At 56.4% G+C, this 25,820-nt stretch overlaps 12 protein-coding genes across 12 annotated transcripts; 7 read left to right on the forward strand and 5 right to left on the reverse strand.

Annotated features, from left to right (window-relative positions):
- Positions 1 to 79: 79 nt before the first annotated feature.
- PHYSODRAFT_353685 (hypothetical protein) lies at positions 80 to 1,516 on the reverse strand. The gene is made up of 3 exons (XM_009518685.1): positions 1,328 to 1,516; positions 1,135 to 1,244; positions 80 to 1,050 (listed from the first exon to the last, which is right to left on the reverse strand). Exons 1-3 carry the CDS (start codon positions 1,507 to 1,509, stop codon positions 293 to 295), a joined length of 1,050 nt encoding a protein of 349 aa, XP_009516980.1. The 5' UTR covers positions 1,510 to 1,516; the 3' UTR covers positions 80 to 292.
- A 701-nt stretch (positions 1,517 to 2,217) lies between these two features.
- On the reverse strand, positions 2,218 to 4,113 carry PHYSODRAFT_323195 (hypothetical protein; the record flags this gene model as incomplete). Its single annotated transcript, XM_009518686.1, has 1 exon — positions 2,218 to 4,113. One exon carries the CDS (start codon positions 4,111 to 4,113, stop codon positions 2,218 to 2,220), a length of 1,896 nt encoding a protein of 631 aa, XP_009516981.1.
- A 750-nt stretch (positions 4,114 to 4,863) lies between these two features.
- PHYSODRAFT_261155 (hypothetical protein) lies at positions 4,864 to 6,212 on the forward strand (the record flags this gene model as incomplete). The annotated part of the gene is made up of 5 exons (XM_009518687.1): positions 4,864 to 5,066; positions 5,100 to 5,424; positions 5,509 to 5,746; positions 5,822 to 5,894; positions 5,960 to 6,212. 5 exons carry the CDS (start codon positions 4,864 to 4,866, stop codon positions 6,210 to 6,212), a joined length of 1,092 nt encoding a protein of 363 aa, XP_009516982.1.
- Positions 6,213 to 6,306: 94 nt separating this feature from the next.
- Positions 6,307 to 7,482, reverse strand: PHYSODRAFT_294733 (hypothetical protein; the record flags this gene model as incomplete). Its single annotated transcript, XM_009518688.1, has 1 exon — positions 6,307 to 7,482. One exon carries the CDS (start codon positions 7,480 to 7,482, stop codon positions 6,307 to 6,309), a length of 1,176 nt encoding a protein of 391 aa, XP_009516983.1.
- A 261-nt stretch (positions 7,483 to 7,743) lies between these two features.
- On the forward strand, positions 7,744 to 8,935 carry PHYSODRAFT_552881 (hypothetical protein; the record flags this gene model as incomplete). The annotated part of the gene is made up of 5 exons (XM_009518689.1): positions 7,744 to 7,922; positions 8,018 to 8,073; positions 8,151 to 8,226; positions 8,315 to 8,702; positions 8,775 to 8,935. The coding sequence occupies exons 1-5, from the start codon at positions 7,752 to 7,754 to the stop codon at positions 8,933 to 8,935; spliced, it is 852 nt and encodes a 283-aa protein (XP_009516984.1). The 5' UTR covers positions 7,744 to 7,751.
- Positions 8,936 to 10,341: 1,406 nt separating this feature from the next.
- Positions 10,342 to 12,379, reverse strand: PHYSODRAFT_358729 (ACY1-like metalloprotease; the record flags this gene model as incomplete). The annotated part of the gene is made up of 6 exons (XM_009518690.1): positions 10,342 to 10,575; positions 10,860 to 11,795; positions 11,868 to 11,972; positions 12,048 to 12,100; positions 12,194 to 12,209; positions 12,289 to 12,379. Coding segments are annotated over 6 exons (1,435 nt in total), but the record flags the coding sequence as incomplete, so codon positions are not given.
- A 108-nt stretch (positions 12,380 to 12,487) lies between these two features.
- On the forward strand, positions 12,488 to 14,202 carry PHYSODRAFT_552887 (hypothetical protein; the record flags this gene model as incomplete). Its single annotated transcript, XM_009518691.1, has 3 exons — positions 12,488 to 12,862; positions 12,893 to 13,737; positions 13,820 to 14,202. 3 exons carry the CDS (start codon positions 12,488 to 12,490, stop codon positions 14,052 to 14,054), a joined length of 1,455 nt encoding a protein of 484 aa, XP_009516986.1. The 3' UTR covers positions 14,055 to 14,202.
- A 219-nt stretch (positions 14,203 to 14,421) lies between these two features.
- Positions 14,422 to 17,067, forward strand: PHYSODRAFT_537868 (hypothetical protein; the record flags this gene model as incomplete). The annotated part of the gene is made up of 3 exons (XM_009518692.1): positions 14,422 to 14,532; positions 14,688 to 14,840; positions 14,924 to 17,067. The coding sequence occupies 3 exons, from the start codon at positions 14,422 to 14,424 to the stop codon at positions 16,751 to 16,753; spliced, it is 2,094 nt and encodes a 697-aa protein (XP_009516987.1). The 3' UTR covers positions 16,754 to 17,067.
- A 358-nt stretch (positions 17,068 to 17,425) lies between these two features.
- On the forward strand, positions 17,426 to 17,611 carry PHYSODRAFT_476092 (hypothetical protein; the record flags this gene model as incomplete). Its single annotated transcript, XM_009518693.1, has 1 exon — positions 17,426 to 17,611. A coding segment is annotated over one exon (186 nt), but the record flags the coding sequence as incomplete, so codon positions are not given.
- A 1,288-nt stretch (positions 17,612 to 18,899) lies between these two features.
- On the reverse strand, positions 18,900 to 19,789 carry PHYSODRAFT_467174 (hypothetical protein; the record flags this gene model as incomplete). Its single annotated transcript, XM_009518694.1, has 3 exons — positions 18,900 to 19,396; positions 19,467 to 19,605; positions 19,682 to 19,789. The coding sequence occupies 3 exons, from the start codon at positions 19,787 to 19,789 to the stop codon at positions 18,900 to 18,902; spliced, it is 744 nt and encodes a 247-aa protein (XP_009516989.1).
- A 1,785-nt stretch (positions 19,790 to 21,574) lies between these two features.
- On the forward strand, positions 21,575 to 22,550 carry PHYSODRAFT_475913 (hypothetical protein; the record flags this gene model as incomplete). Its single annotated transcript, XM_009518695.1, has 3 exons — positions 21,575 to 21,724; positions 22,270 to 22,355; positions 22,445 to 22,550. The coding sequence occupies 3 exons, from the start codon at positions 21,575 to 21,577 to the stop codon at positions 22,548 to 22,550; spliced, it is 342 nt and encodes a 113-aa protein (XP_009516990.1).
- A 670-nt stretch (positions 22,551 to 23,220) lies between these two features.
- PHYSODRAFT_309936 (hypothetical protein) lies at positions 23,221 to 25,657 on the forward strand (the record flags this gene model as incomplete). The annotated part of the gene is made up of 2 exons (XM_009518696.1): positions 23,221 to 23,349; positions 23,528 to 25,657. 2 exons carry the CDS (start codon positions 23,221 to 23,223, stop codon positions 25,655 to 25,657), a joined length of 2,259 nt encoding a protein of 752 aa, XP_009516991.1.
- Positions 25,658 to 25,820: the final 163 nt, after the last annotated feature.

The following is a 25,820-nucleotide window of genomic DNA, read 5'->3' on the forward strand; positions in this document are numbered from 1 at the left end:
ATGCAGGGGAAGATTCTCGTGGCGGACCACGTCGTGTGATCGATAGCCGGAACTCGGAACGTTCATGACATGAACATGAACTTCATGTGGTGCTGCTTAGGTCGGCGCCTCGACATGTGGCTCTGCAGGGTGAGATGCTTTACTCCAGGACCTCGTCGCGCTTGCACCACTTCAGGGTCTTCATAGTTGTCGAAGGCGCGTCGCAGGCCGGCAGGACACGCCCAATCAAGTTCCGGTGCCCGCGTCCGTCATTTTCTCGTCATCAAGGCGCGCGCATCATCCAGCTCCGGGCTCAGCTCAGCAGGCCGCGGATCGCCGCCACCGTGTCCTCGACGTCCTGGCCCGAAATGTGCAGATTGGTGACCGCGCGCACCCGGTTGCCGTCGGCGTAGGCGCCGACGAGCACACCCTTCTCGGTCTTGAGCTTGTGCACCAGCGTGGTCGCGTCCAGCTTGGCGTCGGGTGCCAGCCTGAAGAAGACGATGTTCGTGTCGACTGTGTCGGGGTCGATCTCGACTCCTGGGATGGTGGAGATGCCGTGCGCGAGCGCCTTCGCATTCACGTGGTCATCAACGAGGCGGTCGAACTGGTTCTCGAGCGCGTAGAGCCCCGCGGACGCGATGATGCCGGCCTGGCGCATTCCGCCGCCAAGCGACTTGCGGAGCCTCATGGCGTGGTGGATGAACTCCTCGGACCCGGCCAGGATGGAGCCCACAGGAGCTCCCAGCCCCTTGCTCAGACAGAGCGAGACCGAGTCGGCGCCACGGACCAGCTCGTCCATAGGGATGCCCGACGCCACGCTGGCGTTCGCTAGTCTCGCGCCGTCCACGTGGAGTCGCAAGTTGCGCTCATGGCAGAACTTCTCGACGTCTCGGATGTACGACAGGGGCAGGACGCGGCCTCCGCAAGAGTTCTGCGTGTTCTCGATCTCCACGAGCCTCGTGCGCGGGTAGTGCGGGTCGTCGTCGCGGACGGCGTTGTTGATGTCCGTCAGGTCGAGTGTTCCGTCCGGCTGGTTGGGCACGGTGTGCAGGCTCACTCCCATGTAGGCTGAGAGGTTCAGAGAAGACAGAGAGACGAAGCAGCTCAGTCAGCATCATAGTCATGAGTCGGCTGGCAGCGTAGCTTGCTCACCGTTGGCTCCGCCCCCTTCGTAGAGGAAGATGTGGGCCTTGTCGCCGCAGATGGCCTCATCTCCTCGGCGGCAGTGCGTGCCGATGGCGATGAGGTTCGACATGGTGCCACTACACGCAGAAACACACACAAACACACAAGAGACGTCAGAGCCAAGCACCCATTTGCGCAACTCGCGCGTCTCCGGACGTACGAAGGCACATAGAGCGCTGCCGCCTTGCCCAGGCGCTCGGCCGCCACCTTCTCCAGCCGGTTGACGGACGGGTCCGCGCCGAAGACGGCGTCGCCCACCTCCGCGGCCGCGATCACCTGGCGCATGGCCGCGCTGGGGCACGTCACGGTGTCGGACAGGAAGTTCACGGCGGCGCGCTGCATTTCGCTCGGTCGGTCTCCGCTACGTTTGACTTGATTTGAATATGGGCCGAGCCGTTTCGAACAGTTGCGGGAAGATCGCCGCAGGACCCCACGTTGAGTATACAGTTGAAGCTTGCCGCACATCAAGTGCGTGGCGAGCTTCCAGCGCGGTCAACAGTTTCTATTTTGCTCGCTCGATCGCTGGAGGATAATGCGATCGCTACACTGTGCGCGTCCCGCCTAACATCTAGCTGGGTCGACAATCAATCGCAAGTCCCTGGACCCTCAGAATTCGACAGCTCGGGTTTGTTCTGCAAGAACCGTCAAGTTGTTGCAAGGTCTTGAGGTTCTTGCACGCTCCTGGGGAAATGAAAGCGCGGCAAAGGCAGAGATGTGTTTGTTGTGAACTGAGGTAAGATGGTATATTTTCTAAGAAGAAACGCTGCCTTATAATACACGCTAGCAAAATGGTATCAAGTATCCTAATATCCCGGCTCGCAGCGCCCACAGACAAGGGGCGACGGCGGGCAAGGCTTGCGAGGGCACTTGACGTTACTTGTACATCGAAGGAAGCTTTCTTCCGACTCTCCGCGCTACGAAAAATAGAGAAACGCCACGGGTCCTGTCCGTCTGCAAAAGACACTACGGCCGACGTCACGACACGCTTGCTCATCGCTCCAAGTCTTCTAATGGCGGACAACTGCTTGCCATCTTCGTGCCGCCTGTCGATTACCAGGCGCTGTTGTCCTCGCTGAAGCCTCCGCCGCGAGAACCACCGCCGCGGCTGCCGCCACCGCTGAAGCCGCCGCCACCGTAGCCACCGCCGCCGCCGCCGTAGCCGCCACCGTAGCCGCCTCCGAAGCCGCCGCTACTGCCACGAGAGCCGCCGCCGCCTCCGCCGCGCTCCTCGTTACGGAAGTCCCTAGCACCGAAGCGGGAGCTGCCACGGCCGCCACGGCCGCTGCGACCACGACCGCCGCCTCCGCCGCGGTAGCCGCTGTTGGCCATCTGGTCCAGGAACGCAGGGATCTCCTGACCGTTCTCAGCCATCAGCTCGTACATCTCGCGAGCGATGTTGCGGTTCTTCTCGTTCATCATGGAGAGAGCGTTGCCAACGTTACCCACACGGCCCGTACGACCGATACGGTGCACGTAGTCGTCGATATTGTTGGGCAGGTCAAAGTTGATGACCTGGGTCACACCGTCGATGTCAAGACCACGGGCAGCCACGTCCGTAGCCACCAGCACGGGCGTGCGGCCCGACTTGAAGCTGGCCAGGGCCTGCTCACGCTCGCGCTGCGAGCGGTCACCGTGGATCGACGTGGCCGGGAAACCCTCGCGGCACAGCATGTCCTCCAGGAAGTCGGCGCCACGCTTCGTCTCGACGAACACCAGGATCAGGCCGTCCTGCACCTGGTTCAGGAAACGCACCAGGTAGTCCTCCTTGTCGTACTGCTCAATGTACTCCACCGTCTGCTTCACATCCTTCGAGGCCGAACCCACACGGCCGACCGTCAGAAAAATGTAGTCGCGCAGGAAGTCGGACGCGAGGCGCTGGATCTCACGCGGGAACGTGGCACTGAACATGAAGGTCTGACGCTCACGCGGCATGTCCTCCTGCTCGACAATGCGGCGGATCTGGGGCTCGAAACCCATGTCAAGCATGCGGTCAGCCTCATCCAGAATCAGGAAGCGGATGCACGCCAGCGAGATGCGGCCACGCTCCATCAGGTCGACGAGACGGCCAGGAGTAGCCACAAGCAGGTCGCAACCGCGCTCCAGCTCACGCAGTTGGCGGCCGACCTCGGCACCACCGTAGATGACGACGGGGGCGATACCCGTGCAGTAGCAAAACTTCTTGGCCTCGTCGTGGATCTGCGACGCCAGCTCACGCGTGGGGGACAGCACAAGGGCCGACGGGAAAATCTTGCGCGAGCGGCCGTGGCCGACCTCGGGCGGGGGCGTGCCGCCCACGCGCAGCATGGCCGCGAGCGTGGGGAACAGGAAACCGCCCGTCTTACCGGAGCCGGTCTGGGCACAGGCCATCATGTCACGGCCGGCCAGACCGATCGGGATCGAGTACTTCTGCACGGGGGTGGGCTTGCTGTACTTGCACAGCTCCAGGTTGCGGATGACCTCGGGGCCCAACTCGGTGGCCGAGAACTCCGACACCGGGTCGGGCACGTTCTCGCCGCTCGTCTCGACGGGGATGTCGTCGTACTTGTCGAAGTTGATGCCGGACGACTTGGCGTCACCGAAAAGCTCGCGCTCCAGGCGCTCGTTGGGACGCAGGTCGCCGTGGTAGCCGACCTCGTTCACGCGCGCGGCGCCGCCGCCACGGCCGTAGCCGCCGCCGCCACCTCCGCCACCTCCGCCGTAGCCACCACCGTAGCCGCCACGACGGTCGTCGCCGCCGTAGCCCCCGCGGCGGTCGTCGCGACGGTCCGACTCGAAGCCGGCCCAGCGCGAGTTAGTGCGGGGCTCGCTACGCTCACGGGAGCCGTAGCGCTCGCGCGAGCCTCCGCGACGGTCGTTGCCGCCGCCGTAGCCGCCGCGGCGGTCCTCGATGCCTCCGCGACGGTCGTCGTCGCCACGGCCGCGGTCACCGCCGCCGCTTCCGCGCATATGCGGCGGCACGTATGTAGATCTTCCTGTGAGGGGGCAATATCACAAACAAGAGAGCGGCCACGTCAGTCAAAGATTATTCTTCCATAGCGAGGGCAATGATGCACGCGGCGCGACGGCGCTGGCACGAGAAGATGCGCGCGCGAGAGGCGCATCTTCCTGGTGTGCTGCGTGTGCGCGCGCCGCTGCTGGACGAGTCGTGAAGACGCACCTCCTTCCGCCATATTTGTTGCTCCTTCTTCTTCTTGGGGCTTCTTGCTCACAAAAGTGAATGGGGGGTCGCTATCGCCTCAGCGCCATTCAATTTTCAAGTGCCACAAGGAGAGCGCGCATTGGACGATAAGGACGTCATTTGGACCAATCCAACGGCCGGAAACGACATGTCGCAGAGCTACTACCACCGGGCGGTACACAAAAAGATACCGAATGATACAGCCTCGCGCCAGCAAGGTATCCGCTGCCTGCTGGTACCTCGCGGGTGTCGTTCTCTCCCTTTGCGAGCGTCTGGCAGCTCATGACATGGGCCACCGCGGCCCTGATGGCTGCGAATTGGTTGGTGCCAAGCCTCCCACCGCCTGGTTTCTCAACAATCCATCCACGCTGCCAAACCGCCCCCCGAAACCACCTGCCTATCAATAGCCGCGCTTCCGGCGGTTGGCGCACCTGTTACATGTTGCATGTTGAAGTGTTCCGATTGGCACTCCCAATCCATTCCACACTCGAGTTGAAGTGAAGTGAAGTACTGTAGTCATGCACAGACTGGGCGCTGGCAGTAGCAACCAAGATGAAGCCGAGTCGCGGCGGGCGTCTGCGCGGCCCAGCGCGCGGGAGATCACCGTCGAGGTGCTGCTGAACGCCACCAAGCTCAGCGTGGGCAAGCACGAAAACCTCGGCCACTACCTCAAGCGGGTCACGCACTTGGTGCTGAACGGCGACGCCAGCAAGGCCTTGTTGTCGAAAGGCGGCGGCGATGGCCATAGTCATAGCGGGGCCATCCGCAAGATCCAGAACCTGCACCACTGCCCCAACTTGAAGGTGCTCTACCTCTACGACAACGAGGTCGAAGTCATCGAGAACCTCGATGCGGTGCCGCAGCTCACGCACCTGCACCTGCAAGGCAACTCTCTGTGTCGAATCGAGAACCTGGAGTCGCTGAGGCTGCTGGAGAAGCTGTACCTGGAGAAGAACGCCATCTCGAGACTGGAGGGCTTGGCCGGCTGCTTCCGACTGCAGGAGCTCTATCTGGCCAACCAACGCGTGCCCGAGGACACATTCTTCTCGTTCGAAGAGGAAACGCTGCGGACCTTGGCGGTAGAGTTTGCTGCTTACGGCTGTATGCTCATGTTCCCCTTAGTTTGACCTGACTGTCGTGCCTATCTATTGTCGCCACTGCAGGGATCTCTGCGAGTACTTGACTTGTTTAATTGTCGCGTGGCCTCCACCAAGCCGCTTGCATTGCTACGCAGCCTAGAGCAGCTTGATCTGTCAAAGAACCTCATTGAAGAGCTGGAGGATGTCTTCGCATTAGTCGGCGGAGTTACATCGCTAGTGGAGCTGGATCTCCGGGGCAACCCAGTCACTGGAACAACAAAGTACCGAGAGAAGACGATAACTTTCTCGTCTGCGCGCTTGAGTAAGCTACATGTACATTGTTGTGTGCGATTTCCGGAGCACTATGCTAATTGCTGTCTTCTTCCGATTCATATAGCGTTGCTGGACAAGAAAGATGTGGACCCGAATCAGAGGCGCATGATGCAGTCGCACCTCGCCCACAAATACAGGTATGAGAGCAAGCGTAACTAGAGAACTTCGATGTCTTACCTGCTGCCGTGGCAACCTGTTGCAGGAAACGCATTGAGCCGGCAAGTGCGAATTCTCGTCGTCAGAGTCCTGAAGAGGGCCGCACCAGTGGGCTCAGCGAGTCTACGCGGATGCTGAAGCATGGCGCGACCGTGCACCAGCTCCGCAGCATGCAGTTCACAGCGTCTCACGCAAAATTCCGTTCCGAGAGGGGTGGTCTGGGTGTTGCTGGTGCGTCTTGCAGCCCCAGTAGCACGGCGTTGGTGAAGGCAAGCAACAACAACAGCAAATACAATTAAGGCTTTCGCCGTAGAACTATCAGTATGGGTAAGAAGACAAGCGGAAGGCGAATACGAAGTGGGCAAAACACGTGAGGTTGTGTCTTCAGTCGGTTTAGTTCTTCTTCAAAAGGCCCACCGCCAGCACGGAGGCCACGCCCACGGCGACACCGGCCGCGAGACCCAGCACAACCTGCTGCTGGTCCTTCGAGAGCGTGCACGTGGTAGGCTTCTTGGTGAACTGCGGGTTGGAGCGCGGGTTCTCGCGGAACTCGGCGATGAGCACGGCGTTCAGCGCGGCACCGCGCAGCAGCTGGTCGCCCGACACGAACAGCTCCAGGCCGTGGTCGCCGAAGACCAGGCTCTTGCGCAGCCGGCCAGCTTCGATGTTGAACTTCTTGGTGGCGTTCTTGGGCATGGGGTACAGCAGCTTCTCGGGCTCGTCCACGAGGTCCACGCCGTCGGCCTCGGCCAGCAGCTCGCGGGCGCGGGCGATGTCCACGGGCTTGACGGTCTCGATGGTGAGCGCCTCCGAGTGCGCGCGCATGATGGGGATGCGCGCGGCCGTGCAGCTCACGGCGAGGTCGGGCTCGTCGAAGATCTTGCGCGTCTCCCACGTGACCTTCATCTCCTCCTTGGTGTAGCCGTTCTCCTGGAACTTGTCGATGTGCGGGATGAGGTTGAAGGGCAGCGGGTACGAGAACACCTTGTTGCTCACGGGCTCGTCGGCCAGGAAGGCCTTGGCGCCGTCGCGCAGCTCGTCCATGCCGGCGGCGCCGGCGCCGCTAGCGGCCTGGTACGTGGACACGATGAGCTTCTTGATGCCGAACTCGCAGTGCAGCGGCCAGAGCGCCATGGCGGCGATGGCCGTGGTGCAGTTGGGGTTGGCGATGAGCTTGGGCTGCGGCTGGCCGTTCTTGGGCAGCAGCACGTGGCCGTTGATCTCCGGGATCACGAGCGGCGTCTCCGGGTCGCGGCGGAAGGCCGACGAGTTGTCGATGACCACGGGGCCGTTGGGCACGGCCGCCAGCTCCTTGGCGTACTGCAGCGAGAAGTCGCCCGACACGGCCAGGAACACGTAGTCCAGCTTGGCCGCCTTCTCCACCGAGAAGAGCGAGATGGTCACCTCGCCGAAGGGCGTGGCCACCTTCTTGCCGGCCGAGCGCGCCGACGCGAACAGCTCCAGCTGCTTCACCGGGAACTTGTGCGCGGCCAACACCGAGATGATCTCGATGCCCACGGCGCCCGTGGCGCCGCAGATGCCGACCGTCTTGCCGTTGGGCGTCGTCATGCTATCAACTGAGTGGAAGCGCTGGCTGCTGATGCGATTGTGACCTGTGGATGGAGGATGCCTGTTTGGCCAACGCCCTTAAATTAATCTTGTGATGGGTGACGCGCAGCTGTGACGCGTCGGGTGGTACTGGTGAGGTACACCACACAATAGTATGTAAGCCACACATGCGCCTGCCGTCCTTGAAGTTCACGACAAGCTCACGTCGGGTTTTCAACAATCCGCGATCCGCTACGGTCTCCATAACCCTTAGCGACCCAAAGACGACGATGCTGGCTGCTACCGCGAGATCCACGCTGCTGTGCGCGCCGCACATGGGCGCTTCACTGGCGGCGCGCGCGCTGTCGTCGGCGGGCGAGCCGCTGGTGCTCGTGGAGAAGAAGGACAAGTACGCGGTCGTGCGCTTGAACCGCCCGCCCGTCAACTCGCTCAACACAGCGGTGCGTCGTCAGGAGGAAGCGACCGAAGGAAGCCGGTCGTTCCAGAATTCTCAGTATGAACTGACAGTGCCCTCTATTGACTGTGCTTACTGCAGCTGATCCAAGAACTGGACGCGACCATCAAGAAGCTCGAAGACGACAAAACCGTGCGGTACGGAGGCGCCTCCTTCCTCCCTCCCTTGAGCATACTTGTATACTGACAGAAACTTATGTATCCTTTCATTGTAGGGGCATCATCCTGGCGTCGTCCAACCAAAAGGTCTTCTCCGCGGGTCTGGACATCATGGAGATGTACCAACCGCAGGTAAATGAATCATGATTGGAACACCAACATGCAACAGGATTCTAACCTCTTTGTCAATCTACACAATGAACGCATTATTTGACCACAGCCAGTCAAGATCACCAAGTTCTGGACGTCTCTCCAGGATCTGTACCTGCGTCTGTACACGACGCGGCTGGCCGCCGTCGCCGCCATTGAAGGCCACAGCCCCGCGGGCGGCTGCTTGCTGGCCATGTGCTGCGACTACCGCATCATGACCAGTGGCAAGCCCATGATCGGCCTCAACGAGACGCAGTTGGGCATCGTCGCCCCCACGTGGTTCCGTGACACGTTTGTCAACACCATCGGCCACCGTGAGGCCGAGAAGATGCTCGGACTGGGACTGCAGGTGGATGCATCGAAGGCCAAAGCGATTGGCTTGGTGGACGAGGCTGTGGCGCTTGAGGAGGTGTTCCCTCGCGCTGAGGCCGCGATGGCCAAGTGGCTCGCCATTCCGGGTTCGTCGAGAACTGTTCGTATTCTTGTCATGGTGCAATGTGCAGCTAACTGTAAGTTGTTTTTTGTTCAAGACATGGCACGGGTGAAGACCAAGCTGCTGATGCGCCAAGACACGGCGGATCGACTGTTGGCTACCCGTGAAAAGGACCTGGAGGCGTTCACGGACTTTGCGCAGACAGACAAGGTGCAGAAATCGCTCGGCGCGTACCTTGCTTCTCTTAAGAAGAAGTAGAGGGCCAAAGAGTGAGATGTTGGGCTGCGGTGGTGAGACCAGGGACAGCACTCTCTTGACTAAAGCAACTACTATTTCCTGCAAGCCTGAACATACAACCTGTTTGAGTTTCATTTTGTTGTGGCTGCATTCAGGTATCGGATACAGTCAGTATGTCTTCAGCTGCATGCTTCAGCTTCGTGATTCCTCCCGTAGCGACGTCTCTGCAGACATGTGAGAGCACAGCCCGAGATGTCAGAGGAATTGTCGGCCCGACCAGCAGTATCCGTCGGATGCCTCCGCGAGGCAAGTGCCCAGGTGTCAACTGCTGCAAGCACAAATTACGAGAATTTCAGAGTACGAACGTACATCGCGGCCGAGTACCTTAAGTAAATAATTAATCACGCGCAGATGGAAGAGAAAGCGCTCCGACATGTGCAAACCCCGATAAAACACCAGCAGCAGCACAGCTTCACTTGAGTCCATTTCGACGGTGGTTGATCCCCAACGAAGAGAAATCCGTGATTGGATTAGTACAACAAATCAGGGTATTGATTGACTCCAGAGTCGGCAGAAACGATAAAACACCGTTGACACCTTCAGCAGACCCCGCAGTTGCCACGCCCAACTGAGAGAAGCTGTACCACACACAAATCAAGTGCGGCATTATCTTTAACCTCGTCCTAGTTTGATAAGTTCACAACAAAGTGTGATGTATTGGCCATAATGCCCTTAACTGCAGTAATAACTACATGTAGTAATTAACGATTATAATAATCGTTGATAACCACTCCCCGAGCATGGATAACACCCGCTTCGGTTCATCATGATGCTCCGGGAGCGCTAGATTACATGAAGCTGTTGTACCAACCCGAAGCAGTGCGGCGACAATCTTCAGCTGCCAGTCGACGCCGTCACTCTCGACAAGCCAATTCGCGGCGAGTGCGATGGGTGGGCGATACCCAATACGCTTCGGAAAATGCCGCCAACCCTGAACGATCCAGGGTAGCAGGAAATCAATTCCTTGGTGTCCAAATGAGATGCCACCGCCTCAACAAAAAGGAGATACCCGTGGAGCTGCAAATGCTGTGCATCTAGCGGATATCGAGCGCTACAACATCATGAAATACCGCCTTGGGCCAAGGGTTTGCGTGAAGGCCTTTTAGGGATCTAACTGCATACCAAACCAGCTCATTGGGTTAGCCACTTGCACGCAACTAGTAAGTAGTATCTACAAATCGTTTTTCACGAGGCCACAAGCCGAGGCGATGACGTTGTGCTTGTTGCACAGTCTCCGGCACAGATAGTGTATTACGTCTGAATCACAGAAGGTGATCAGTGGATCTCTTAGTTGTACTTCCCTCCTCGAACCATCCTGTTCTCCCAGAACTTTTCGTAGCTCTTGAAGAATCTGGGGAAATTCTCCTTCACCCACTCCGGACTTTGTTCGTGAAAATCCAAACGTTGTATTGGGACAAACGTCCGAACTTGTTGTCGAATCTCTTGATCAGTGGAGGCAGCTTCTTCGATAGGGAGGACACGCTTTCCAGCACGGACGGGACCTTCTCCAAGCCAAGAGCTCTCTCCTCGTCCTCTTCGCCGGTTTCTCTCTTTCGCAGCGAGCGGCCAGTGGGGCTCAAGTTATCCTTGACGAATGATACCTACTGAAGTACTTCTGAACGCGCTTCCCCCTCCAGTACTATGCACTAACACAACTCGAAGGACAAGTCGGCAGTGATATCCATCGGATTGTTCAGAAAGCGGAAGCTTTCGATCGAGCAAGTACAGTGCACTACATGCACTTGCAACTTCTGATGCGAAAATATACTGCAAGTACTTGCTTGACAAAGTCAGCGTCATCCCTTAAACCGCCTATTGAAGTTAATGCGCACCCAAGGCGTTCATGACCCTAGTGGTGGTCGAACATCTCCTGAAACACACTCACGTAAACGCTGATGCCGTGCAGGAAAGTATCCTTCGCCAGACCCTCATTGTGCTCGTGCAGCAGAATCTCGGTTCGCTTCATGGGCGAGAATCCAATTACTGGGACGCCCACCTTGCGCAGAAAGCGACTGTCCGTAGCCGCTGGAAAAATCTCCGTCTCCAGCTTTTCGCCAATGCCGGCGCATGCTTTCTGGAAAAGTTGCCACCACACGTTGTCGGCGTCCAGAGAGGTGACGTAGTGCTCGTGCATTGGGCTCGTCCACGGCGCAAACTCCCACGAAACGCCCTCGGCAGCGCACCATTTGTCCAGCTTCGCCTTCATCGCCTTCAGATCCATTCCAGGCGAAACCCGAATGTCAAAACCGGCGATGGCTTCCGTTGGAATCACATTGAGTGCATGAGTCTTGCCCCCGTCTTGCGAGACCCCGCTCTGCAGCGCCGTGATATTGACAGTCGTCACGTCGCCCAGCTTTTTCTTCTTCATGTCGCCGTGCTTGCAGCCGCAATCAGCACCAAGCTGCTTCTCCTGCTCGTCACGGAACGCGAGTGCCTTGTTGCAGATGTCGATGATCTTTGAGGTGGCCGTGTTCTTGATGAACCTGCTGCCATGACCCGTCGGACCTTCAGCTTTGACGTACACCCACCACGGAGACCGCTCACCGTAGAATACAGTGAACACGTCGCCAGGGTTGGCCAGTCCCTCGTCAAACGCGAAAGCAACAGGCATAATGGCCTTGAACTGCTCGCTCTCCAGAAAGTTCCCCATTCCCTCAGCGCCGCCAATCTCTTCATCCGGAACGAAGAGCAGGTAAATGTTGCGCTTGGGCTTGAATCCCGACGACTTGAGCGTGTGCACTGCTTCCACGTACTGAATGCAGACACTCTTCATGTCCTGCGTGCCACGACCGTAAATGCGACCGTCATCCAGAACTTTCGCCTAACCAAGCAACACATCCACCAGTGTTACATTACAACCTGCACTCTTCTTACAAAAAACAAAAGTTCTCACTTCGAATGGATCAAACTGCCAGTGCTCGGGCATCGCCGGCACCACATCATAGTGCGAGTTCAGGATAATCCCCGGAAGTGTCGGGTCTTCACCCTTCCAGGTCGCCTGAAGGAAGGAAAGAAGAAGAAGAACAACATAAGCTCCAAACCTCAGCTCCCGCACCTGCAGCTTTTTACGTACCAGAACTACCGGTTTGTTCTCCACCGGCGAGAAAACTTGCACGGGGAGACCCACTGCCACATCGATATAGTATTATGATAAATATACGAACACTACATGTAGAAACATCTATCCATTGAGCAACGTACGCTCTCCCAGATACCTACGCAGCCATTCCGCACACTGCAAGCGACGCACACACGTTGCAACAACCAGCCGTTAATGAACCTTCTCTCCACCCCCCGCAATGCAGCCCCCTCACCTCGTTGTAGCTGCCGTTGGGCCCCTCGGAGCTCACGGTGCGCAGTCGCAGGAGCTCCAGGAACCTCTCGACCGGGTCCTTCCACGCCATGGTCGTCAAACGATTGAATGAACTTCAAGAGCGGGTGGGAAACCTCTCTACAAGAACAGAGAAAATGAGCAATTTTCACGACATCTTCCTGTACAAGAACACTTGACCGATGGAGGATACCCGCCGTGCCATCCGCCAGGGCCGGCTCCTGGCGGGCGAGGGGCTCTACGCGCACGCGCTGGACACTTGGAAGGCGGCGCTGAGCGGCGCATACTCGCAGCAAGACTACGCCGGACTGTTCGTGCTGTCGTGCAACGTGGGCGAGGCCTGCGTGGAGCTCGCGGCGCAGTCGAAGAACGGCGTCAATGCAGCGAAGCAGCTGCAGGAGGGTCAGGAGAGTCTGGACTACGCGCTGCAAGTGGTGGAGCAATGCTCGCTGCGGAATGTGCTGGGAGGGTACAGAGCGTTGTATCGAGGCGTGCGGCGAGCTGAGGCACTGACGAGGAAGGCGGCGGAGCTGATGGACAAGTTGCGCCAGGCGGAGGTGGAGGAGACGAAGAAGAAGAAGAAGAAGGAGGTGGTGGTGGAGTGCACGACTTGTGGAGAAGCTGGTGGGGTGGTGGTGCTGGACGAGAATGACGGATGCTACTACTGCAAAATGTGCTACGACGAGTACTATACTGCTGAAGAAGTTGATGCAGTGAAAAAGGAACGCATGGAGGTCGGTGACACAGATGAGGAGGAGTCCGTTGCTGTTAGAGACGTCGCTGAGGTGGAATCTGGCGTGGAAGATGACCTTGGCGGCGAAGACATTGAGGTTGAGATCGATGCCGCGGCTAAAGGCGGTGTGGAGATTGAGGTGGCTACAGTACCAGAGCCGTCTGCAGTTTTATCGCCTGCGACGAACGGGGCACAGGACGAGAAAAGGCAGGATCGAGTCCGATATGAGCGCGTGGAGCTAGGGTCGCTGGCTGACTTCCTGGCAGGTAAGCTTCGCGTGGAGAATAACGCCGAGCAGATCGAGACGCAGCGCTCGGACCACACAGCCGACGTAGCGGAGCTGTTGACGCCCATGCCTGCTGATACTAACCCGCCTGATGAAGGAGTGCCTGACCACGACGCGCTCGCCAAAGATGAAGATCACACCGCTGATACCAGCCTGCCCGAATCGGATTCAGCGTGCGAAGAAGATCCGAGGTCGGACGAGGATGCAGCAGCTGTCGCTGTCGCTGCAGTCCCCACCAAACTCGAGTACTCCATCGCGGAGCTGCTAGAGCTCCGAAAGCAGTCCCCCGCCGCAGTTCCTGTTGTTCTCCTGTCCTCCCCCGTCTTCGACGACGGCACCGCGCCACCCCCTGCCCGAAACAAGTCCACCAACTCAAACTCGCGGAAGAAGTCCAGCGCCAAGAAGACGGCGAGGTAAGCAAGCAACTGGAGCGGACAACAGCCGCACTCAACTCACTAATGGGTCCGGTTCGTGCCCGTGCCCTCCACTTGGCAGATCAGCAGTCGCGTCTAGGCAGAGCAAGGCAGACGCCGCTGACCAAGTGGACGACGACACGGATTCGATCTCGCCGCTGCCAACGCTGGACCTGTGCAACGTGATGCGCGCGGCGCTCCAGGAGCAGCGGGACGGCGCCGATCCCCATTGCAGCAGCTCTGGGATACTGGAGACAGCCCTCTATACCTCGGCCCATGTCCGCCTTGAAGCAGAGCGGCCTGATAACGGACTATGATCGAGCAGTCCCATGTTGCAGCCAATCAATCGATTCCGTGACCAGTCCTTTAATGCGGCCGTTACAGAAAACCGTCGGCTGCCACCTCGAATATTCGTATATCGCAGGTTATTGCTCTCGACCGTCGCATAAGATACAAATGTCAAGTATAACTGAACCAACGCAAGTGTACCTTCATTCCCAAATTATCAAACACGGAAGGGTCTCAGCGCGCTCATTCATCGCGTATCGCAGGTAAAAGTGCGACGCGAGTGTTGGTCCCTCCTCGCACCACTCACCCCACACACAAAGAACGAAGCGCGCACGGACGAAAGGCAAAGGCAAGAGCGAACTCGGCACCACGTAACCTTCTTCTCCAGACGCTGCCATGGGGGACCACCACCAAGAGGCGTCGAGCGCCGAGCTCACGCGCAGCTTCCTGAGCTTCCGCATGCTCAAGGAGGCGCTGGAGTCCACGAACATCAAGGACGACGAGGAGGTGAGTGTGTGCGCGCCTTTACCCCGCATTGTCAGTGGTGTTAAATTTAACACCACTTAAACGCGGCAGCCATTTCCTCTTACCGGCAACACTTAAAGGTTAGGTGGTGCTAACCAAGGTACTTGCATGCTGTGTTGCCATGTACTGTATCTCAGGCCGTCATGGTCACGCGCATGTGCGTGGACCCGCGCCACGTCGAGGAGTTCGAGCGCCTGCTGCGCATGATTCTTAAGACCACACACACCGTGGGCCACGTGTCCACGTGCGTGGTGCGGCCTCCGCCCGGAGAGTTCACCTACACGTCGATTGTACGTTTCTCTCTATCCATGCAACTGCAACTTTTGTATAAGATAGTGCTAACCAGATACATGGTGCTAACTTATTCTTGCAGGTAAAATACTCGGGGCTGCAGGCAATGCGGCAGATTTACCCGTCCACAGTGGAGAATGGCGTGGACTTTTACAAACTATTGGCAGCCCGTGATTCGCTGCTGCTGGAGCCGCCGACGTACCAGATTGAAGCAGGTTTCGGCACGTGGATCGAGTCGGACGGCAACACGAAGCCCATGAGAGGCGACGACCCCGAAGAAGACGCTAATCTGGTGTATCAGAGCGTCCCTGGACCTTGTTGCAATGATTCGTGCGAGAACCCGCACGGCCTGAACGTCCGTGCGTCGTTCGTGGCCCCCACCAAGAATTTCCAGCTCTTCCGACCACGCTACCAGCGTAACAACAAGAAAGGAGGCCAGAAGAACTTGCGGTGCTTCCCGTGCTGTCGCAACGGGCGCCACGTGAGCTCCGGCTTCTGCGGAGACTCGATCCGTGTGCACGTGGCTGTGAGTCGAGTGACAGAGTCGGGAGGTGTGAAGATTTGCCCCATTCAGACAACGCGTCCGGCTGTGCTGGCCTTCGCGCGGTTCCTGAACTTGGAGGGCACATTCGACCAGACAGTGTCAGGGCCGGAGGTGTTTCCTGGGCAGACGATCGAGAAGACGGACGTGCTGGCCTGGGTGCGTGATAAGGAGCACCCGATGAACCCGCTGTTCCCGGGAATTCTACGCGGTGCAGCCATGGAGACCTCGTCGCAGTCGGCGATTTTTGAATTCAATGCGGAGTGCAAGGCGTGGCATTACGGATGGACGGCCCCGCGTGGGCAGGGACTCTCCGGTAGCGATGCTCAGCACGTGCTGGAAGTGCTGTTCATGAAGCCCATGGGGTCGTACATGTACTGCCTCGAGCGTCTACGCTCGGACGGATTTTCTATCTACTCCAGCCGAAGAGCCAGCCATGCCGTGACTATTAAACCCGAGGTGGAAGCTTTCGAGAACCAGGAGACCGTGGACGACAGAAATCTCAAGCGAAAGCGCACAGTGCGTGCAGAGGTAGCCTCGCCTTCAGTAGGTGCATTAATGCCGCCGACACCAGCCTCGCCGGCGTCGACGGTTGTGTCAAGCTGTGCTGCCGATTCGCCGATTGTATCCCCCTCCAAGCAAGACATGACATATGCCCGCCGCCCGAGCGCTGCACGTGTGCCGGCGCCTCCAACGTCCACTGGTTTTGTGGATCTTTCATCACCGATGACAGACGTGCCTCCGTTCAAGATGGAGAACATTTTTGGCTCGGTATCTTCTCCAATGGCGGTTTGTCCTCCGACATCCTCTGTTCTTGTGGACAGTGCGTCATCGGGTTTCGACTACCGTGGACTGGATAATCTGATGTGCGGTGGAGGTATGATGCAGAACCAGCAGCAACAGCAACAGCAGCAGACCCGTCAACAGCAGCAGATGCTGATCAACCAGCAGAACCAACAGCTCCAGCAACACCAGCGCGAGCAGCAGGAACTGTTGCAGCACCAGCAACGCCTTATTCAGCAGCTCGCAGAGCAGATGATGATCAGCCAGCAACAGCAGCAGCAACAGCAGCAGCAGCAACTCCACGTCGACCACCTGCAGGTTCCCGGGGGTCTCCAGAGCCACTCGCTGTTCCAGGAAGAACAACCCGCACGCCGGGTGGTTTCAACGGAAGAGCTGCCGTGGTCCGAGCTGTACAACCTGTTTGACCCCGCTCCGCTGTCCCCAGCTAGCACCGACGACGACCCTGACCACGATGAGGAGAGCTTGCCCAGTCCTGGAAACAGCCCAGCGCCGTCTTCAGTTGCGAGCTCGGGAATGGCTTCTCCCTCTGTGGCGCCAGGACAACAGGCCATTTTGAATTTCTTATAACATAGTTCAGGGGTCTCATCGAGCCTGCCGCTGCGGTGATCAGATCAAGACCGAGAGTCTCCAAGACGACAAGGGCGAAGCAGCATACGCAGCTGAGCTGCAAGCTGCAGTATATCCGATGCGCTTATATTTGGGGGTATTTTTCTTTTAGCTGTTTTAGTGGAGCGTTGTGCAACATGAGATGTGACGAGTGCCACGAGGAATATGCACACAGCGCATACGTGTGGGAACCTGCTTAGTACAGTAGGTAAGAGCAGCAAGAAGTATCAGCATCAGCATAAATGCAATTTACGGCTCTCAAATTTTCGATGAAGAAATATAGAAAACTGCGGCTTAATCTCAAGTAATCTCGGCGGTGATGCGAGTAATTTACTGCCAACATGGACGAGGAAGGCACGAGAGCAGGTGGAGACGGAACGCGCGGAGCTTGGATCCCGGTGACGCGATGAGGCGCTACAACGGCCAGGGCTGCAATCTGCGCGATGCGCTCCAGGGCGAAGGCATGATCCTCCATCAGGGTATCCAAGCAGACCAAGGAACTGGAGGCCACTCCACTCGAGGCATCGCAATGGGTCCGTTCAATCACCGAGGAGGACGTGAGCCCCATTGGCCGCTCTCTGCGAAAGATAGAACCCGACGAAGAGGACAAGGAGAGAGCTCCTGGCTTGGAGAAGGTCGGAGAAGTTGCCTCCACTGATCAAGAGATTCGACAACAAGTTCGGACGATTGTTCCAATACAACGTTTGGATTTTCAAGGATAGAAGTCCGGAGTGGGTGAAAGAGAATTTCCCCAGATTCTTTAAGAGCTACGAAGAGTTCTGGGAGAATAGGATGGTTCCAGGAGGGAAGTACCACTAAGATCATCTTTAGACTAAAGCCTTTAGTGATTCAAAAGAAATAGAAGTGCGAGAAACTGATAGCACGCAGAACCTCGGTCATCCTCTACTTTTTATACTTCCTAAAACTCCTCTTCGCTGTAGTTTTCATCGTCAACGTTGTTTAATCATCGCTTATCCCACTGCATTTTTACAAGTAGTATACTACTTGTGCTAGATATGGATCGCATTGATGTGTTGGTTCAAAACCTACCGTTTAAGACCCTGATGTTAATCCCGAGATAAAAGCTATACGAAAATGTCCTTTGAAGAATGGAGGACACTCTCGCAGAGAGAGTCGAATATGCTGTACGTAGTCAGTAGCTTCCCCGTCGGCTTCGAAATCTATTATCTGTAGCTCTACTGTTCCTATACTCTCGCTCTTCATTCTGTAAATGGCTTACTCGCCATATGTCTTTAAATTTCTCACCGTGTCAACATCACACCCAAAAATTCAGCGTTTCCTCGTGCGCAACACGACTTTATCAGTGATAATTTACACTTCTGTTAATGTACATGCATCTACGTGCCTTCAATTACCGGACCCGCTGTACGTACATTAGTAGAGCGTAGTTATACTTTCCTCTTCGAACCATTCTATTCTCCCTGTGGTTTTTGTAGATCTTCGCGAATCTGCCTGTAAACGGGAAAGAGCACGAAAAAGGCAGACGTCCAGGTCGAAGTAGAACAGTGATAGATTTAAACGCACAGTCATTTTGTCTTTTGATATGAAACTCACTTTTTACCTCATTCATAGCCTCGCAGTTTTGAGGCAAACTTCCATTGGAACCTGCACTCAATGTTCTGGGCCAGGAAGTGGTAGCGGTATCTTTGGTGTTCCAGATGAATCTGTAAACTGATCCTTAAAATGTTCTGGATGGCCAGGCTCCCCTCGATGCTCAAGTGAAAAGGGTATGGGAAAGAAAGGCCTCACACATTACCTCTACTTGAGCGAGCCTGATGGAACAACTATTTTTGTGAATTGACGGTATATACATGTACATGTATGGTGCCAACACTGCATGCACAGCGTTTGTCGCTTTTGCACACGAGAGTTGTAAGCTAGCATGCAATAGAAAAAAAAGTTACGGATGTAGTATTTTGGTTCATTAAGTTTAGCTTGCTCACTGATTCAAAGTTACTTCAGCTGTGGCAAATTGTCCTCATACTTTCAGATTCGTCTATTTACGTCGATGTTTACTCCCAATTGATCCTTTTCTGAGATTACTCGCACTAACGGCTCGTTTGGCCACTTTTTACCAAGCTTCAAACTACAGCTTCGAGGGGCCGACACCCGTCTCCGCAGCGCTCACCATTCCTCCATCGGCCGTAATGACCTGGCCTGAAATCCACCCTGACGCCTTGGACGCCAAGAAGATGGCGAGTCCCGCCATGTCCGAGTCCTGACCCATGCGCCCGACAGGAATCGTGTCGCTGATCTGCTCGAAGGGCTTTCCGGTCACGTAGGCGACTCCCTCCGTCAGTCTCGACGGGACGTAGCCCGGCGTGATGGAGTTCACCAGGATGTGACCTCCGTTCGGGCGACGAACGAGCTTGGCCGCCAGAATGCGGGTCAGGTGGTGCAGCGCCGCCTTGGACGCGTCGTACACCATCCCGTTGAGCTTCTGCGGCATCAAGCCTCCAACGGACCCGATGTTGATTACACGAGCCAGGTCCGAGGACTCGGCAGCCACGTCCAGCAGAGGCAGCAGGAAGCGCGTGAGCAGGTAGGCCGACGTCACGTTCAAGGCAAAAGTCTCGCTCCACGCTGCAGCACCGAAAGAAAGTCAGTACAGACAAAAATTTCTATCGAACAAGTTCACATTACAATAACGTACCAGAGGCTGGGGTGCAGTCCACGGGGGTGTCAGTTCCACCGCCCGAGTTGTTGACGAGCACGTCGAGACGCGACTCCCGCTTGATGATCTCGTCGGCGAAGGCCTTGCACTGCTCCTCACTGGTCAGATCCACTTGCAGCTGCAACAATGCACTGAGTTAGTCCGACGCAGCTAGCACCGATATGAACAAGATACCTTCTTACCGGGATGCAGACTCCGGGTCCCTTGGCGTTGAGCTCGTTGGCGGCTTCCTGGCAGACCTCGAGTCTGCGCGAGGCGATGTACACTCTGGCCCCGTTCTGCACAAATCCGTCGGCGATCATCTTGCCGATGCCGATGCCGCCGCCCGTGACGATCACCACCTTGTCCTTGACATTGAAGAGCTCGGCGCCACTCAGCGAGCTCATGATTTCTCAACTTCCACTGCAGAGTATTGGAGGGGGGGGGGGAAATGAATTGTGGAGACCTGATGAGCTCGAGGACTCCAAGGCTTGGGGTCCTCGAGCCAAAGACTCCTTTGGACCTTGAAGGAGGTCCAAAGGGATACACGTCAGCAGTGCTAGAAGGTGCTGACTCAGCATCTTCTGACTTAATAGTCCCGTCCGGGCGAACGAGAGGCTACCTCCACTAACTAGTTGAACATGGCTACATTTGTGATACCGTACAGATCTCCCCGGCAAATCTGGAATACAGTAGCGATGTCGAATGTACTCGCAGAGCTGTAGTACAGTTAATAACTGTACAGTTATGCAGACGAGATTCGCGCTTGCTGGATGATGGGTACTGAGTTTAGTGAAAAATGGAGGGACCAGGCCTTGCAAGTGCAAGTTGCTAAATAGTGAAAGGCTCATAATGAACTTTAGATAAGTTATTGCTGTAGCACGATGCAATCATGACGGCATACGGCATGGGCGACAGTACCTTGCCCTGAACGATGAGGCAGTACGGACATTAGAACTCCCTAAACGACCGTCCCAGGCAGCGGTCTACGTGACGCGATGCTCCGCGACCAAGACAAACTCTTACAAGTACAAACACAAGAATATTGGCGATATTCGGCGATACAGTATTATATCACCGACCCCCCTCAACGACCGCGCTCTGCTTGAAAACTGAGCCGACGGTACAAGACGAGGCGCTACTTTCCCATTAATTGAGTAATTCAAACATTGACATTTCTGTCAAACCCTTTGCAAGTTTTGCAACCTTGCAGTTTCTATTGGCGACCTTTCCAGATTTGCCGGGGCAGACTGTACAAACGACTGTCCTGGTTGCATTGCACTTCCGCTCTCATGTTGTACAAGCTGAATCTCTTCTTCGACGGGAGACAGACATACGCAAGCTGCCAGAGCCGTCAAAATCGGAAAGAGATGCTCACTCACCTTTTATGGGAGGGCAAGCCTGCTGGAAGCATCTTAACCTGGACGGCAGTGTGATGGCACTGCAACTCCTTCGGTTTATTGCGAAATTCGCAGTAAACCGCAGTGCGAATCGCGCCCCACCTTTCAGCGGCGTGCTTCATGAACAGGCTGAAGACTACTGGACTGCGGCAATTACACGCACTGCAGTAGCTCGTCGCGAACGCAGGAATCCAAGGACTCAAGCCCAAGACACAAGATCTCATCTGTTTGTATCTCTTCCAGCGGCGCTGATCACCTGGTTTAGGACATTCCAGACAATCTTATAAACCAAAAGTTAAAAAGACTAATAGTTTGATCCTCCTCCTCTCATGTTTTACCGGTAAAATCGGCTGTGATTGGTTGGTTCAACGGGTTTGGCGGGGAATTCGCAAAAAAGGCGGGTAAAACTGATAGGCTCAAATTTTTACCCGTTACCCGGCTTTAGCGACATGTGCCATTTATTCTCCTTGACAATCGGCGGAAGGTCACTAAATACAGGCAATCGACTGGGAACACGGACCTTCTGTCGACTGTCAAAGCCTGTTTTTCCCTCCCCAAATTCAAAATCGGCAGGAGGCGTCGCCACGAGCAAGGAACCGACCTTCAAGCCCCTTGGCAACAGCGCAACAGGAAACAAACGCAGTGCGCAGCACTACCTAAAGCGTTAGAGAGAGCGCAGTCCTTAACCCACTCTCTGCTTGAAGAACCATGGTCGACACCAGCCGCAGCCTTCGACATGACGCCGAGACGTTCCGCGTGGCGGAGGAGCTCATCATGCTCAGCAGCCGCGCGGCCGCCGCCTCTCCATTGGGCGAGAGCGGCGACTCGCCCTCCAACATCTCGGGCTTTTGTGAACACGTAAGCAGGAGAGGCTTTAGAGACGTTTAGAGAGGAGATGGGTCGCTTTTTGGTTAGAGAGGCAATACTTATTTGTTGCTGATGCTTGATGGGATTTTTATTCTTCTCTCTATAGACGGCAAAGCAAAAGAGCGTACCGAAGGTGAAGGTGAAGGCGCGATCCAAGAGGTCCGAACTCCTGTTTCTTATTCTGTAGTATTTCGATGTGAAGCTGACGTTGTTTTGTTGCTTGGCACGTATAGGAGTCTCCGCATTCCCGCTGCACCTTTAGTTCAGGTACTGTAGTGTTTTGGTTTCTTACGATTTTTTTGTTTTCTTGCTGACATGATGCTAACGTGATCCCATTGTGATTTTTTTTTGCTTAAAAGACGAAGAAGCGCTCGTCCCGTGGAGCTGCGCATAAGAGCAGCGGCCGAGACAGCGCCAAGCTGGAGTCTGCACAAGCAGCACCCGATCAGTTAGCAGTATGTTGCTGGTGACGATGTTGTGGGTGCATACTCCTTATTTTTGCCAGTGCTAACTTGTGTGCTGCTTGCGTTTGGCAGCAGGATATTATCAACTCGCGTTGCGACGTCCCCCACTCGGATCTTCTGAAGGAGCACCGTGTTCGCTTCCGTCGAGTTCGTCGGCGGTAAGAGCAGGAGGAAAAAATGGGATAGAGGTGTTATGGCGATGTGGCTGATCTCGTATGTGTGTTTGCTCTTGGTTGTATCGGTGCAGATGGAACATCGAGCAGCGCACCAAGAACCAAGAATATCTCGCTCGCTTCCATGTGCAGGGCATCCCGCTAGTACAGCATCTCGAAGCGCTAACGCGTTGGCGGTAATTGGCGCTGTGCCGGCTTGCTGCTGCGTAGTAAGTACTTAGTACTTCGAAGTATGAAGACTTAGCGGAGCTGGTTGAAGCCGGTGAAGTAAACTACAAAAAAGAACAGAAAGCTTGACAATTGTTTGGCTGCAGTAGGTCTGTCCTGTGTCCTGCGACTCCGTTTACGGGGTAGGACGAGTACTCGATGTTGAAGCGTGGCAGATATACTCGCCCGGCTACAGTGCTGTTAGCGTGAAACCGCCCGTACATGTAGTGCAGATTGAAGAGACCTTGGTCCACCCCTTAAAGTTTAGTTTTCGGGCGATCGTCCAGCAAAGCGCGCAATGATAAAACCATTGCAGCACTACATATTCTGCGGTCCTTTTGAACTACAGACAACGGCTTCTCAACAGCAAACATCAAGTGCATTCGAGCGCAATGCCACCGTCAGCACTACAGTACTTGCCCTGGCAGGTAGGAGGACATCTTGAGGACCCATCTTGGCAGCTGCGATTTCCAGCTCTTGTGTTGGGCTCAGCTAACTTACGACAAGCTCAGCGACCACTGCGCTACGCTCTGCCAGCCGCAAGCTGGCAAAGCGCGCGCGAACGCGGCTTCACTTTTCACTTCAACGCCCACGACGTCCGCCCGGTCTCTGTTGGTTCTCAGGTGTTTCCTTAGGTTCAGCAATGCCTTTGAACTCAGCGTGGTGCGAGGAGACAGACACAAGAACCGACAGCAAAAGCGGCAACAGCAACAGCACGATGTTGCCCTCATACCAACGCATATCGACAATGCCCGTGTACTATTCCGGCCTGGTTTGCTGAGCATCAACCTCCTGCGTGTCTACCTCACATTGAGCTTTTGCGACCCGTCTCTACCCCTATACAAACGACCATACAAATTTAGCCTTCAGCCAGCCGCTTGCAAATTCTTCCCTCCCAACAAGAAGAAGAAACAAAACACCGGGAGCGGAGCCCAACGACGGCAACTGAGCCCGCTCCACCTAAAGCGACAGGGCGCGGCAACACGAGGAGCAGCGGCGCGCACACGGCAACAGCGGAGATCCAGGCACCCAAGGACAAGACGGCGCTCGAGATCGCGGCCGGTGACGCGCTCTTTGGAGGCGGCGCTGACGAGCACTGGGCCCTGGGGCTGAGCTCGACCAGCAGCGGGAGCGGCGCCCCGTGGGGCGTGGCGGACCCGAGCTCCTGGCACGGCAACAGCTCCGCGTCGGCAACACAGGCAACTGCAAGTGCAACAGCAACAGGAGGGGGAGACTTTTTCACTCGAGGAGGAGGTGGAGGCAACCACAACCCGCTCAAAAGTGGCAAAGGCAACACTGTGCGTAAAGCGAGAGGGGGCGGCGGCGACGCGCTAGCGCTATTGGCAAGTGCAGACGCCTCTTCAATGGGCAACTACGACCGCGACGCGCACCTGCGGATGCAAATGCCACACCGCCCGCCGACCACAGCAACAGCGACAGGGATGGGGGCGCACCAGTTGCCGACCCACAGAGTGAAGCCCTCTAACTCGAGCGGCAACAACCTCAATACTGGACCCTATTTCCACCACCTTCTGGAGCGGACCAACAGCAGCGGCAACAGCTCGACGAACTCGTTGCTGTTTAACCCATGCAGCAGTTACGCAGAGCCAACAAGCAACACGACCGGCAAAAGACCACGCTCAAGCAACAGCGGCAACAACGGCAACAACGGCAACAGTGGCAACTTTTTAAGCTCCTTTGGAGGGTATCCATCTCCTCCTCCCTTCGATGCGGACCACCCGCTGCCAGATTTTATCACTAACTGGGGGTTCCCCAGTCGCACCGGAGCTAAAGGCAACACTATCTCCACGTCAGGCGCCCCAGTGGTGTGCAGTTCCAGTGCAACAACCACTACGAGTTCCCACAGCAGCATCAACGTCACCACCAGCTCGAGTTTATCCGGGATTGGGTCCCCCAACGCGTCTTCGATGTTTGCCGGTGTGGATTCTTTTCTGCCAGATTACGATTCGTCTCTCTACTCGCTTTGGAACGCCCCGGGGGCCTACGACACAGAGAACGACGCAACTCAGGGACAACAGCAACAGGTTCAGCCGCCGCTTTACATGACGCCGGAGGACGAATTGAAGATGGATTATCCGCAGCTTCCCGAGTTTAATCAGGATCTCGACTCGTACCTAAATGATGCCATGGACTCAGGTGGACACTCCCCGCCGACGTCCACAGGTAATAATCATGGCGGTATGATGAAGATGGACCATCTGGTGACGACAGACAGGAGGACAGGTGCTGGAGCGAGTAGTGTGGGGGCTGTGGGTGCTGCTAGTTTGACGACGGGTACACAGTTCGAGAGACTACTGGCACCAGCTACGTCCGAATATCTGGAGAAGCGGGAGCGTGGAGTGGATCAGGCTTCCGAACGTGCGGTGAAGAGATCTCGTGGAGTTTTCGACGATACGTATGCTGCTGGTCCAGTTAGCAGCGGTGTGGTGACGGGATCTAGCGCAACCGACAACGTCAGCTCCTATAAGAGTACTGCGATCGAGCCGAAGAGGGCGTTGATGCCCTCGCTGGGCTCTTTCCAACCAGCAGCATCATTTCTGATGCCGACGTCTGCAGCTGTATCGAGTCAAGTGAATACGACACCCTCGAGTGCTGTTGTGGCGTCGACGACGACGACTGTCACGCCGACGTCTGCTGCGTCCGACACAGGAAGTGCCAAGGGGTCGAAGCGCCCGCGCAGTCGACAGTGCGAGTTCCCAGGCTGCCAGAACAGGGCCCGGTCGCACCAGAAGTGCAAGAAGCATGGCGGCGCCCACCAGTGCGTGTTCGAAGGGTGCACGAAGAACAGCCAGAGCCGCGGACTGTGCATCGCTCACGGTGGCGGCTCTCGGTGTACGCGCGAGGGCTGCGTGCGAGCGGCTCAGTCGAAGGGCCTCTGCAAATCACACGGTGGCGGCGAGTACTGCGCTGTGGAGGGCTGTCACAAGAAGGCGCATCTGAAGCACTTGTGTCGAACTCATGGCGGTGGCGTGCGCTGCAAGGTCGACGGGTGCTCGAAGTGGGCACAACGCAAAGGCTGGTGCATGGCGCACGCCAAGGAGTTTTCGGCAACATCATGAGGACGGAGCTATTGCAGGTTCTCTTCGGCTTTATTTCTTATTGGAGGTGGGTGGGTGGACGGATGATCTATTATGGACAGGATATTACAGAGGGCACCCGAAAGCCTTCGCTTTCCAGTCTCACTATAATATAGCGGGTTTTGATGCATAGGAGATCTATCCA

Source organism: Phytophthora sojae (assembly GCF_000149755.1).
Source record: "Phytophthora sojae unplaced genomic scaffold PHYSOscaffold_1, whole genome shotgun sequence".
Taxonomy (NCBI): domain Eukaryota; phylum Oomycota; class Peronosporomycetes; order Peronosporales; family Peronosporaceae; genus Phytophthora; species Phytophthora sojae.

Coding starts and splice junctions, on each gene's coding strand:
- PHYSODRAFT_353685 (XM_009518685.1), bottom strand. CDS start 1,509: ATGCAGCGCGCCGCCGTGAACTTCCTGTCCGACACCGTGACGTGCCCC. Junction 1,245..1,327: donor GCAGCGCTCTATGTGCCTTC/GTACGTCCGGAG, acceptor TTCTGCGTGTAG/TGGCACCATGTCGAACCTCA. Junction 1,051..1,134: donor CGAAGGGGGCGGAGCCAACG/GTGAGCAAGCTA, acceptor TGAACCTCTCAG/CCTACATGGGAGTGAGCCTG.